Genomic DNA, 12,584 nt, shown 5'->3' on the forward strand with positions numbered 1-12,584 from the left:
GATTTTGAAAGCATGTATATTGGTGGCATCTGATTTCACTTCAGGGGATTTCAGGTGTGCATGGTTTTTATGATACTGACATAATTTGAGTGAATGATAGAGTGATCTCAAAAACAAAATTTTATTAGTCTGTGAACACTTTCACTCAGTTCTGTTCACGTTTTTACTCACGGAATGCTGAAAAAGAAAATCAGCATTCTGGTTTGAGTTGCTGTATTGTTGAGTGCTGGAGAGCTGTGGAAGTATGACAGTCAAATGGCATGTTGGCTAAGACTATATTATTGTCACCTTGAACATGTTATTTCAGGTTGTATGTTGCCTTGGACATGTTGTTTCAGGATGTATGTTGCCTTGGACATGTTGTTTCAGGATGTATGATTATTTCAGTGACATAACAGTGTATTTATAAATCAGTTCCACCTTCATTTCATCATCACAAGAATACTCTCCTGAGTATTTTGGAGGAGTGGGATTCATATTCTCATTTGGCCTTCCAGATGTAGATTTTATGTTGTTTCCTTAAATTACTCAGGGCACAATTCCATTTGTTTGATTAGATCTTGTGATTCACATCTAATTACAACATTGATGATATGACTTCAACCCCTAAACTTCCATGTAGATGGCTCCTGTGGGAGAAAAAGAGATGTGGCTTATTTCCATCCCCAATCATAGTCCAGTAAGACTTGCTGCTCCACAGCTATTGACCTTGCTACGACAGGATCCTGCTCCCTAATCTTTCTTCCTTACTTCTTGTAAGCAACCCACAGTTGTGCACTAATCATTAACATGCGCTGTCCTCTGAGTTTCAATGTGTGCGATTTTGTTTCAGATGACTGCTGCCTGTTGCCCAGTCAAGTAATGATCCCTCCACTGAACTCTCCACAGAAGCTTATAGCCATCACATCACCATTGTTTTTCTGTCAGTCTTTACCCATACAGGTTAGTAGGAAAGACATTACAGCTTTTACTAAAATTGAAAACGCTTGTGAATGATTTGTTTGAATTTTGGTCATAGTCTTGCAGAAATAGGTGCTAATCATCATCTGCATTAGTGAACTACAAATGTACTATTTGCTTTGTCCCAATGAGACCTTTTACATCTTGATAAAATAACTTAGCATTTTAAATTTAAAAAAAATTCAACTTATCATTGTTGAGACTAACAGTATATTATTTATAGTATTACATATAGTGTAGTAATTTACATTAACTCTCTTCAATGCATGTCTGTGAAGTAATTTTTCATGTCCAAGAAACAGAATTTAGGTTTCTTTTATTGTATCATTGCATCAGTTCCATATTTTTGAGCCTTTCTGTAGTGTGATGCTAGGTGATATGTGGGAGGAATTGATTCAGGTACTAAAAGAGAGACAGCTGTTGCTGAGCATTCATCATGATTGAACTAAATAGTTAGAAAGAGGAAATTATTTGTTTGACAGTTACTGTAACTTATATAGTAATGCAGTTTTCTTGTTGAGTTATTGTATTCCATTGTGTGTTCTCATGATATTATAGCCATGGAATTAGTGGACTTTATTTAATTTTAATAGTAATGCTCATGTCTCTGGTGACCTTTAAAATGATTCCTTACCATTTCAGTAATAAGAATTGTTACCCCTTAAAACAAAATACTTACTGTGTGGTCAAAAGATAGACAACAGAATAAAAGTATGCAATATGCAAGGGCAATTTTTTTGAAAATTTGTTATGTTGGCGTCAAAAGCAGGTAACAGAGTTCATTTTGTCCATATACTGTACCAATACAGCTTAACTGAAAGTCATTATCACAAGCATTCGAGGTGTTCTATCTTATTTGAAAAACTGCAGAAATATCTTTTTGTTGCATTTGGTAGACACAGAGTGTATAAGTAAATTAATGGGTTTAGGTGTTTTAAATATCAGGAAGTATTTCTGTGTATTGATATAACATGGGATTATGTGAGTTTCTTCATTTGTTTGTTGTAGATATTCACAAATCCATGGTAATTTCAAGAGTTATTGGTATATATTGTGCTTGCAGCAGGCACCTACAGCATATTATTCCTTTATCGTTGTGATTTATTAGGTTGAGGAACAATTTCTGTGGGCATGTGAGAACTGTTTCACATAAAGTTTTGTGTTACTGGAAACAACAGCAATGTTGAAGAGGATGAATTGCTCATATTGAAATATTTTATCTCAGCTGCCATATCAAGTTAGTAATAGGGAGTCGGACTGACTCTGAGTAAGTTACTTACTTTGTCAAATAAGCTGTTATGAAGTTATTGAAGCTTGTCTCTTCTATGTAAACAAAAAGCACATCCTGTCTTTTTTGTGTTTATCTATCTGATAACTGCAGTATTTGTGCAGTGTGTTGGCATGTATCAGTGAAGCAGTTGCATGAAATTTTTAGTTGCATATTGGAGTACAGCTTGCTTTGGCCAATGGCATTAATTGTGTAGCAGGCTAGAAATGATTTAATCTGGTTTGTGGACTACTGACTTTTCACATTTGAGGGGCCCAGTGGAAAAGGGAGTCATGACATTAACAAAAAGTTTTGTTCTAAAATATTCTTTTGTTTCTGAACTGTAATTGTATCAACTTATAATAATTTTAACTTGCTTTCATGTATGTATCTCAGTGTAGAATCATTTGTAAGTGGTATTCAAAGATTTTTATATGTTTAGACTAAATGAAATGTAGGCTATATTACGAGAGGCATTCAATAAGTAATGCAACACACCTTTTTTCTGAGAGCAAGTTAGTTTTATTTAGGAGTCCAATACACCATATTATTCCTGACTCCATTGGCTTCAAAAACATATTTTTCAATATAATATCCATTGAATGGGACAGCTTTATGCCACATACCTGGGAGGGCCTGTATGCCCACATGGTGCAACTCTACTAGTCTTGCTACATCAATAAGCTCCTCATCATCCACATACTACTTCCCATGGAGTGCATCCTTCATTAGGCCAAACATATGTAAGTCGGAAGGTATGAGATCTGAACTGCGAGGTGGATGAGGAAGAAGAGTCCAATGAAGTTTTGTGAGAGGCTACACAGAATTGCGTGAGGCCTTACGTTGTCATGGAAAAGAAGACATTTATTTGCATTTTTTGTGGTGACGAATATGCTGAAGTTGTTTCTTCAGTTTCCTGGGGATGGCACATACATTTCAGAGTTGACTGTTGCACTGTGAGGGAGGACATCATACAGAATGACCCTTCAGAGTCCCATAAGATTTTTGTCATAACTCTACTAGCTGAGGGTGTGGCTTTGAACTTTTTCTTTGGAGTTGAGGTGGTGTGGTGCCACCTCGTGGATTGCCATTTTGTTTCAGATTCAAAGTAATGAACCCATGTTTCGTTGCCGCCGAAAAATTGTCTTGCTCAGCCTTGTTACGTGCAAGAAATTCCACATAGATTGTCCTTTGCTGCTCTTCGTGGTCTTCTGGTAGGCAGTGAGAAACCCATCAGGCACACAACTTTGAGTACCCAAACTGTTGTTCACCTTGAGTGAGTGACCACATGTTCCAACATTGCAGGAGTTATAACTGTGGGCAGCCAGCAGGCATGTGGGAGATCAGATGGGTTTGCATGACATTGTGATGATGACAGGTGACTTATCCAGCGACTCACCCGGCTTTTGTTCATTGCCAGGTCTCTGTAGACATTCTGCAATTGCCTGTGATTATCTTTGATGCTCTGGTTTTTTGCCAAAAGAAATTCAATGCATTTCTGTTGCGGGTACCAGTCTGAAGGCTATGTACAGTGCCGCCATCTATCATAACTTCGTGAAACTATAGGGGCTGAAATGGGACTATTCCATGATGTTTCACAACAAATTGTGCATTTTTTGAATTGAAACAGGTTGAGAAAAAAAAGTGTTGCTAATTATTGAATGTCCCTTGTACCACTTACTTTCACGATGAACATTAGACTGTAAAGAACTATGTAGAAACATTTTTTTCATCACATTGTGGTATTGCTAGGGATGCTTACTAATAATACTTAAAGGCAGAGCAGAAGAGATGAACTACTGTTGAGAGAAGAACAAGCTCCATGTCCTGATTGCTCAAAGGAAACTGTATAACATGCTTGTTATTTGCTGTACCACACACAACCATTAGACATTTGGTATGCAATGAATCACCGTTACACGATTTATTAGGTGATGATTTATTGTCATGTAATTTTCAGTGATAAAAAAACTGACAAAATTAATATACTTAGTATTATATTTTGATAACTCTGCACATAACTACAATAACATTATTCTAGCCACTGAAACAAAACCTTTAAAAAAATCTCCTGTAAAGATTTTTGTATTTCCTTTTCTTTTTGAAACAGACTGATTTTCCAGTGGGCTCCTTTGTTAGTGTTTGATTTTGCATTTGTTCTTGTTACTTCAAAATCAATACATCTGCCCCTGCTGGAATGCATTGTGACTTGCTTTGAGGTGTAAGACAGAATGTGCATGGCACCATCATCTCTCTTTTCCATTCATTTGTTAAATAGCATGAGAGAAGAATGACACTTACTGTATAAGTATTTGATGGTGACTGAATCCAACATGTGTTATCCTTTGTGTTGTTGTTCCATAAAGTCTTACCATGTAACATTTGTGATCAATGCTACTGGTAATTCAGTAAAACTGATGCACTGCCTGGCCATGAAGCTATTCTGTGTCTAAAATATACAGGGGTTGGACAAAAACATGGAAGCACTGTGGGAATTGCATGCTTGTACATAATTGCAGTTTTTAGCCAAGACTGCAGCTTTTGCTGTTGTATTTGACCATGAGTGGCTCATGTGTGATGTCCACAACATGCTACAAGTGTCAGTCATGGTCAGAACAGTGTTCTGTATATTGCCAGTGCATCATGTTGGGGTTAATTGAATTCAAATGTGGGAAAATTGTTGATGCTTGTATGGTGGTTGCTTCTGCAACCAAGGGAGCTGAAATGCTGGATGTTTCAAGAGGTGCAGTATTGAAGGTTCCTAGTGCATATAAAAAGCAGAAAAATACCACGGAAGAAAGTGTGTTTGAGTGAGTGCGATGAATGGTCATTGAAAAGGATTGTGACAACAAGTAAGAGGATGACAGCTGCAAAAATCACTGCAGAACTGAGTATTGCACTTGTGAACCCTGTCAGCACCAAAAAACTTGAGGGGAGTTCCATAAGCTTGGAATTGAAGGTGTGCTGGAATTCCAAAACAACTCACCAGTGATGTGAATGTTGGTGACAGGAAAAAGTTATGCTCAAGCCATAAAATTTGGACTATGGAGCACTGGAAGAATCATTTGGTCAGATGGGTGTTGTTTCACAATATTTTCAACTAATGGCTGAGTTTACATCCCAAGTGTGAAACATGACAGTGGTTCAGAGATGATTTGGGTATCCATATTGTGTTATTCCACAGTGGTCATTACTCTGCAACATCATTTTACTGCCAAGAATTATGTGACCATTTTGGCTGATCAACTGGATTCCAATGTACCTTGTTTGTTCCCCAATGGTGATGCTGTGTTCCAAGGAGACAGGGCCCTGTTCACACAGTTTGCATAGTCCATAACCTGTTTGTTGCATATCCCCTGACCATTATAGTCACCACCTCTCAATATTATGGAGATTTGTGGTTTACATTGGAGAGAACCCTGCATAATCGATATCCACCTCTGTCATCATTACCTGAACTTGCCACTATTTTGCTGGAAGAATGGTATAAGATTCCCTTGAAAACCATACAGAACCTGTGTTTTTATCTATTCTGAGACAACTGTAGTCTGTGTTGAATGCCATCAGGTTTCCTACATTGTATCAGGCATGGTAATGTGTTGTGTTTTTGTATTTTTGTCCAACCCCTATATGTAATTTCACAGTAATTTATCCTGATCTCATACTAATGTTCTTAAACTTTGTAATTAGCTACAGAATTTTTTGTCCGTGATAATGATGTGGTTCCTGGAAAGGTAAGTGCGTACCAGCTCATTTGGTATGCCCAAGATCTGAAAGTGAGAGACATTCAGAATAATTTTAGACAGTATTCCACATACGTGTGGATGAATGTCTGTCTAGATTCCAAGTTTTGAATCGTATGCAATTGTCAAACAATAGTATAAGGTAAGACAAACATTCACCTTATAGAGGAAGCTTTGAGCAGTGAAGGTATTGGACACATTGGCATATGTATGTGTGCTCTGAAGAATGCTAGTTTGTCAAAAGAAGAGCTAATGTGTTGAGACATTTCAAATATCTCCTTATCTGCAGCTAAACTTTTCATTTATTGGTGAGTGGTTCCCTCCTTGGATACCATATCTTTTCAAATAACAGCCAAGATTTTGAATTATCATGTAATATTCTTCAGGTACTTGGCATAGTCTTCAAATTTTTTGAACTCATTACCACTTACAGGATAAGCTGTGTTATGTCAAATTTAAGTGAATGACATTGATGTCAGGTGATTTCCTTATCAACAGGTGTTATATTGAAACTATTAATTTCAACATGTGGTGTCATGGCATTGCTTATGTGGGTAACCTGTACTCAGATATTCATCTAAAGGTAAAAAGGGAGATAATCTCTAATACTTTGGTGTCATGTTCAAGAGAACTGTAATTTGATCTGTAGTTAAACGTCTTGACCCCTCTGCATGCGCTATTGAATCTCTCTAAATGTTTAATGATACCATAACAATCAGGAAAAGTTGAGCTGTAATGACATAAACAAAATCACTTTTTAAATCACAATATTCTGGGCAAGCCAACTTTCACTTTTGAAATATTTTAACCAGTGCCCATTTCAAAATCAATCATTTAACTGGCAACAGTGTGCTAACAAACAGCAATGTGTGGCAATATTTGTCTGTGTAGATTTGATTTACATCAAGATTGGAGGACCCTCATGATGCCAGTTGAGAAGCAACTTTACTGAGTAGTAGTGGCTGCAGGACATGAAAACTAACAACAGTCGGTTGAGCGATGTCCTGAAGCCATGTTGCTCCATATGGCAACCATTGACACTGTTGGCAAGGGAAGGCACAGTGGTTGGTTCGTACTGGTTGGCCTGTCAGGGCCTGTAGGTGGAGTTTACAAGATCATTGTGCTCTAAGACATAATTTAAATCAAAAAATTTGAAAATTTTAAGATTGAGAAGGATGGGGAAGGAAGTCGGCCATCCCCTTTCAAAGGAACCATCCTGGCATTTGTTTGAAGCGATTTAGGGAAATAATGGCAGGTTTGAACTGTCCTCCCGAATGAGAGTCCAGTGTGCTAACCTTGTATAACTGTGTGCTGATGTAGTTTCCATCTCCTGAAAACTGTCAATGTTGTAGCATGCATTTTACAGCTATGTGTTGTATTGCCTTTCTCCAAAGAAAGCTGTACATTTGGTTATCAGTGATGTTGTTTTTGATCATTGAAAGTGTTTGAAATTGCCTCAGGTGAATGGATGGTCTGCTTCTTAGCATCTACTGCAGGCCTGCTAGATCTTGCTGTGCTTGCCGTAATGGGTATGAGAGAGCATAACTATCATATAGTGCGTGCAAGGAAGTACAACCAAAACATAAGTGTTGAAAAGTTGGTAAAACACAGTGTTTGCTGTATGTCAAAGTCTGGCAATGATGGCTAAACACTAAATGTGAGTTATCTGTGGGGTAATAAGAATGTTGTCTTTATGTGTGGTCTATATATACGAAAAAGTTAATAAAAATCACGTAGTTTAATCAGTGTGTGTTTTACGATATTCAAATAAAGTGAACACGGTGGAGGATTCAAACCTCCGATGGGGGCAGCTGCAAAAACCGTGGCAAGGTGCCCTAGACCGTGCAGCTATGCCATGCGACAGAAAAGAGGAAATCACTCAAGAAAACAAGGAGGGATATGTTGTTGAAGAGAAGAAGAGAGAAGTCATTGAAAAGAACAAGAAAGAAGACATTGAAGAAGAAGAAAGGAAGAGAACACTGCAAGTATTTCATATGAATGCAACAAAAATATATTTCTGAAGACGCTAACCAGAAGGAATAAATGTTCATGGTTATTGAAAGTGCATGTTGATGATATATTTGTAATTATGCGGCCAAGTTAACACGTGAAAGACAAGGGTGGTGTTGTGAAAGTTGCCAAACATGGTGGGTCAACTAAGAGAGTAGGAACAGCAGATTAAAACTGTATTCTGAAGGGGATTTGCATGTTCCTGAACTTAGCCAAAATCTGATGTCTGTGAATGCTAGCTCTGCAAAAGATTACACCGTTGTCTTCAGTGAATATTATTTTCAAATTTATAAAGGTAAAATGCTTATTTTAGAAGGACCAAAATCAAGAAATTGGTTCTATAAAGTGACAAACCAGGAAGGCAATCATTACTGACAGAGGAAGAAAAGCAAGAATGACATAAGAAGCTAAGTCATCCACACACAAGCTATACTTCAGTGAGCAAAAAACTGTGCAGTGGAGCTCCTAATTAATTTGTTAGTTAGTTCGCACATTGCCTATGGATCCTTTTTCATGATAGATCATAATGATGTGGAATGAGTCATTTTACATTCACATCTCAAATTAATTTGTACATATGGTTCATTCTGAACATTTCTAAATGCGGCTTTTTTCCAAAAAAGAAAAAAAAAGATATGCATATGTTGTGAGTTAGTAAGTCCTACACATAACCCTTTACACATTGGAGTAATATAACGAGGGAGGTGGCGCAGTGGTTAGACACTGGACTTGCTTTCGGGAGGACGACGGTTCAATCTCGCGTCCGGCCATCCTGATTTAGGTTTTCCGTGATTTCCCTAAATTGCTCCAGGCAAATGCCAGGATGGTTCCTTTCAAAGGGCACGGCCGACTTCCTTCCCCGTTCTTTCCTAAACCGATGAGACCGATGACCTCGCTGTCTGGTCCCCTTCCCCAAACCAACCAACCAACATTGAAGTAATAGAAATTCTTCTACAGAATAGGTGGAATTGTCAGGGAGAAACTTTCTTAGTTTGTTTTCAAATTTTACTTTGTTGTCTGACAGACATTTTATATCACTACGCAAGTGATAAAAACTTTTTGTTGCTTCATTGTGCACCCCTTCTCGTTCTGACTACTCCTTATTGTGGAGTAATGAATTTAATTTTTCCTTCTGGTGTTGTAATTATGTACATCTTTGTCCCTTTTTAACTGTAGTGGATTATTTGCAACAAACTTCATGAGAGAATAACTGTATTTTAAAGCAGAAGTCAGAATGCCCAACTCCTTAAACAGACGTCTACACTAAGATCGTGAGTTAGCATCACATATTATCCTTACAGCACGTTTTTGCCCAATGAAAACTTTCTTTCGTAAAGAATTTTTTTTTTAATAATTTATGTGCAGCAGAAACATTGTGTGAAACTAGTGTGAGAGTAAAACTGACAATAAAACCATTTTCTATTGTGAGAGAAAGAGCTACAAGAACACTTGAAATAATAAATACTGATCTGTGTGGAGAGATTGATTTCCCAACATTTAATGGATGTAGGTACTACATGAGTGTATTAGATGATTTCACTCATTTTTGTATAACCTATTTGTTAAGATATATGTCACAGGCTGCTGAAAATCAGTTCACTTTGAAAGAGTCAGAAATAAGATGTGATAAAGGTGGTGAGTACTCCAACTGTGAGTCTAAGGATTGGTGTGAAATAAAAGGAACTGTGCTAGACTACAATATTTCTTTATGTTGTCAAGGTTGTTTTGCGTACTCTGCTGAAATGTCATTGGGAAGACCTTATACATCCTCCATACAGTCATGATCTGCCCCCCATGCGCTTTCTATATTTTTGGAGCTCTGAAGAGAGACATTTGTGGCCATTGATTTGCTTTGGAGGAAGAGGTCTCACACTTTGGTACAATCATGGATCTGTAGGCAACAATAAACATTTTTCCATGAAATCTTGACCATCTGGCCTCATAGTGAGATAAATGTATTAACAGTTATGGTGATTACTTGTGAAACAATAAACAGTTTACTCACTTTTTTCTATCTGTCTCATTTTCATTGTTTTTCTCCTTATGTGTGACTCATAAGCATCCTCTCTTTGATGTTTGTAAATATGCTTTATACTCTGCACCTGTTGTGATATTGTCCAGTATCTTTGCCACTCATGCTCTCTCCATAGTTTTAGCTCTTGTTCGATTGCAGTTTCGAGACCCATTGTTTCACTCACATTGGGGAAATTCCCTTTGTGAAGCCAGTAGAGAGACCTTATACATCTGACAGCGATATCTATGCCTTCATCAGTGTTGTCCCAAAGGGTCGTGTGAGCTTCAGCAGCACACTTCTCTGTGTATGCGTCAGGATTGACTTGTATTGATTGTATCACTGTTTGCGTGTGCAGGTATTGGTTTCATATCGTGTAATAGCAGTGAAGATTGCATCATAATAGAATGGGATCCTAAAGTCAGTGATTCCCAGTCTTGCCAATTTGTGCATAACTTCAGTAGCTTTGTGGCACATTTGAGAGGTATGTTTGAGAAAGTTACACTTCTCCTCCAAGTGATCTGCAGCTCTCCCATTTCTTAGAGTACAGTTCTACAAGTGGGAGAGGCAGTCTTTGAGAAGCAGGTAGGTGCTCTTATTTGTTGTAATTTCTAATTTATTATCTGGGCATCACTTCTGCATTCGATGAAGCACATCACACACTTTTCTTTCCAGCATGGCTCTTGAGTCCAGTACTACTACAACCAGTATGTCATCAGCATAGGTTATTACTCCTGGCACTTAAATGTTTTTATTCAGGGTTACTAGCAATGGCTCAAGGGTGAAGTCCCAGGAAATTGGTCCACATATACATCCCTATGGAGACCATTTACCTCCCGCCCTGTATATGCGACATACACTACTGGCCATTAAAATTGCTGCACCACAAAGATGACGTGCTACAGATGCAAAATTTAACCGACAGGAATAAGATGCTGTGATATGCAAATGATCAGCTTTTCAGAGCATTCACACAAGGTTGGCTCCAGTGGCGACGCCTATAACTTGCTGACGTGAGGAAAGTTTTCAACCGATTTCTCATACACAAACAGCAGTTGACCGGCGTTGCCTGGTGAAACATTGTTATGCCTCGTGTAAGGAGGAGAAATGCGTACCATCACATTTCTGACTTTGATAAAGATCGGATTGTAGCCTATCGCAATTGCGGTTTATCGTATCGCGACATTGCTGCTCGCATTAGTTGGGATCCAATGACTGTTAGCAGAATATGGAATTGGTGGGTTCAGGAGGGTAATACGGAACGCCGTGCTGGATCCCAACGGCCTCGTATCACTAACAGTCGAGATGACAGGCATCTTATCCGCATGGCTGTAACAGATCGTGCAGCCACGTCTCTATCCCTGAGTCAACAGATGGGGACATTTGCAAGACAACAACCATCTGCACTAACAGTTCGACTATCAGCTCGGAGACCGTGGCTACGGTTACCCTTGACGCTGCATCACAGACAGGAGCGTTTGCATTGGTGTGCTCAACGACAAACTTGTGTGCGCGAATGGCAAAACGTCATTTTTTCGAATGAATCCAGGTTCTGTTTGCAGCATCATGATGGTCGCATCCATGTTTGGCAACATCACGGTAACGCACATTGGAAGCGTGTATTCGTCATCACCATACTGGCGTATCATCCGGTGTGATGGTATGGGGTTCCATTAGTTGCACATCTTGGTCACCTCTTGTTCACATTGACAGCACTTTGAACAGTGGATTTTACATTTCAGATGTGTTACGACCCGTGGCTCTACCCTTCATTCGATCCCTGCCAAACCCTACATTTCAGCAGGATAATGCACGACCACATGTTGCAGGTCCTTTACGGGCCTTTCTGGATATGGAAAATGTTCGACTGCTGCCCTGGCCAGCATATTCTCCAGATCTCTCACCATTTGAAAATGTCTGGTCAATGGTGGCTGAGCAACTGGCTCGTCACAATGCGCCAGTCACTGCTCATGATGAACTGTGGTATCGTGTTGAAGCGGCATGGGCAGCTGTACCTGTGCACGCCATCCAAGCTCTGTTTGACTCAATGCCCAGGCGTTATTACGGCCAGAGGTGGTTGTTCTGGGTACTGATTTCTCAGGATCTATGCACCCAAATTACGTGAAAATTTAATCACATGTCAGTTCTAGTATAATATATATGTCCAATGAATGCCCATTTATCATCATTTCTTCTTGGTGTAGCAATTTTAATGGCCAGTTGTGTAGATACAACAGATAGTGTGTTTGCTTTCTCTGTCACTATTCTATAAGGAGTACCCCATGCATATATTAGTATTTGTCTTAAATGTATTGTTCCCATTGCAATTTCTTCATGTCATCTATTAGAGCTTTGCATTCAGTTTTCTCTGTGCCATGCAACAATAGTCTAACCTCTCTTTCCTTGTGTCCAAAGCTCTTTCATAAAATTTTTACAGTTGTACACATTCTTTTTTCAAATTTGTGAACTCTGCGTTCTAAGGTGTACCACTATGTCTAGCTGTTTTCTGTACTGGAATGGCGACATTCTGTGCATTTTGTATGACAGTTGGAAGTGTCTTTGCCATGTAGTCTACACTGCGGTTAGCATATCC

At 38.7% G+C, this 12,584-nt stretch overlaps 1 protein-coding gene across 1 annotated transcript in view; it reads left to right on the forward strand.

Moving 5' to 3' along the window:
* LOC126299555 (mediator of RNA polymerase II transcription subunit 16) overlaps nucleotides 1-12,584 on the forward strand; it is a 319,626-nt gene that overhangs the window by 284,187 nt on the left and 22,855 nt on the right. Inside the window, exon 14 of the mRNA XM_049991550.1 lies at nucleotides 833-942. Coding sequence (XP_049847507.1) covers nucleotides 833-942 — 110 coding nt within the window. The remainder of the gene's footprint in view (nucleotides 1-832; nucleotides 943-12,584) is intronic.

This window comes from Schistocerca gregaria, chromosome X (genome assembly GCF_023897955.1).
Source record: "Schistocerca gregaria isolate iqSchGreg1 chromosome X, iqSchGreg1.2, whole genome shotgun sequence".
NCBI classification, from domain to species: domain Eukaryota; kingdom Metazoa; phylum Arthropoda; class Insecta; order Orthoptera; family Acrididae; genus Schistocerca; species Schistocerca gregaria.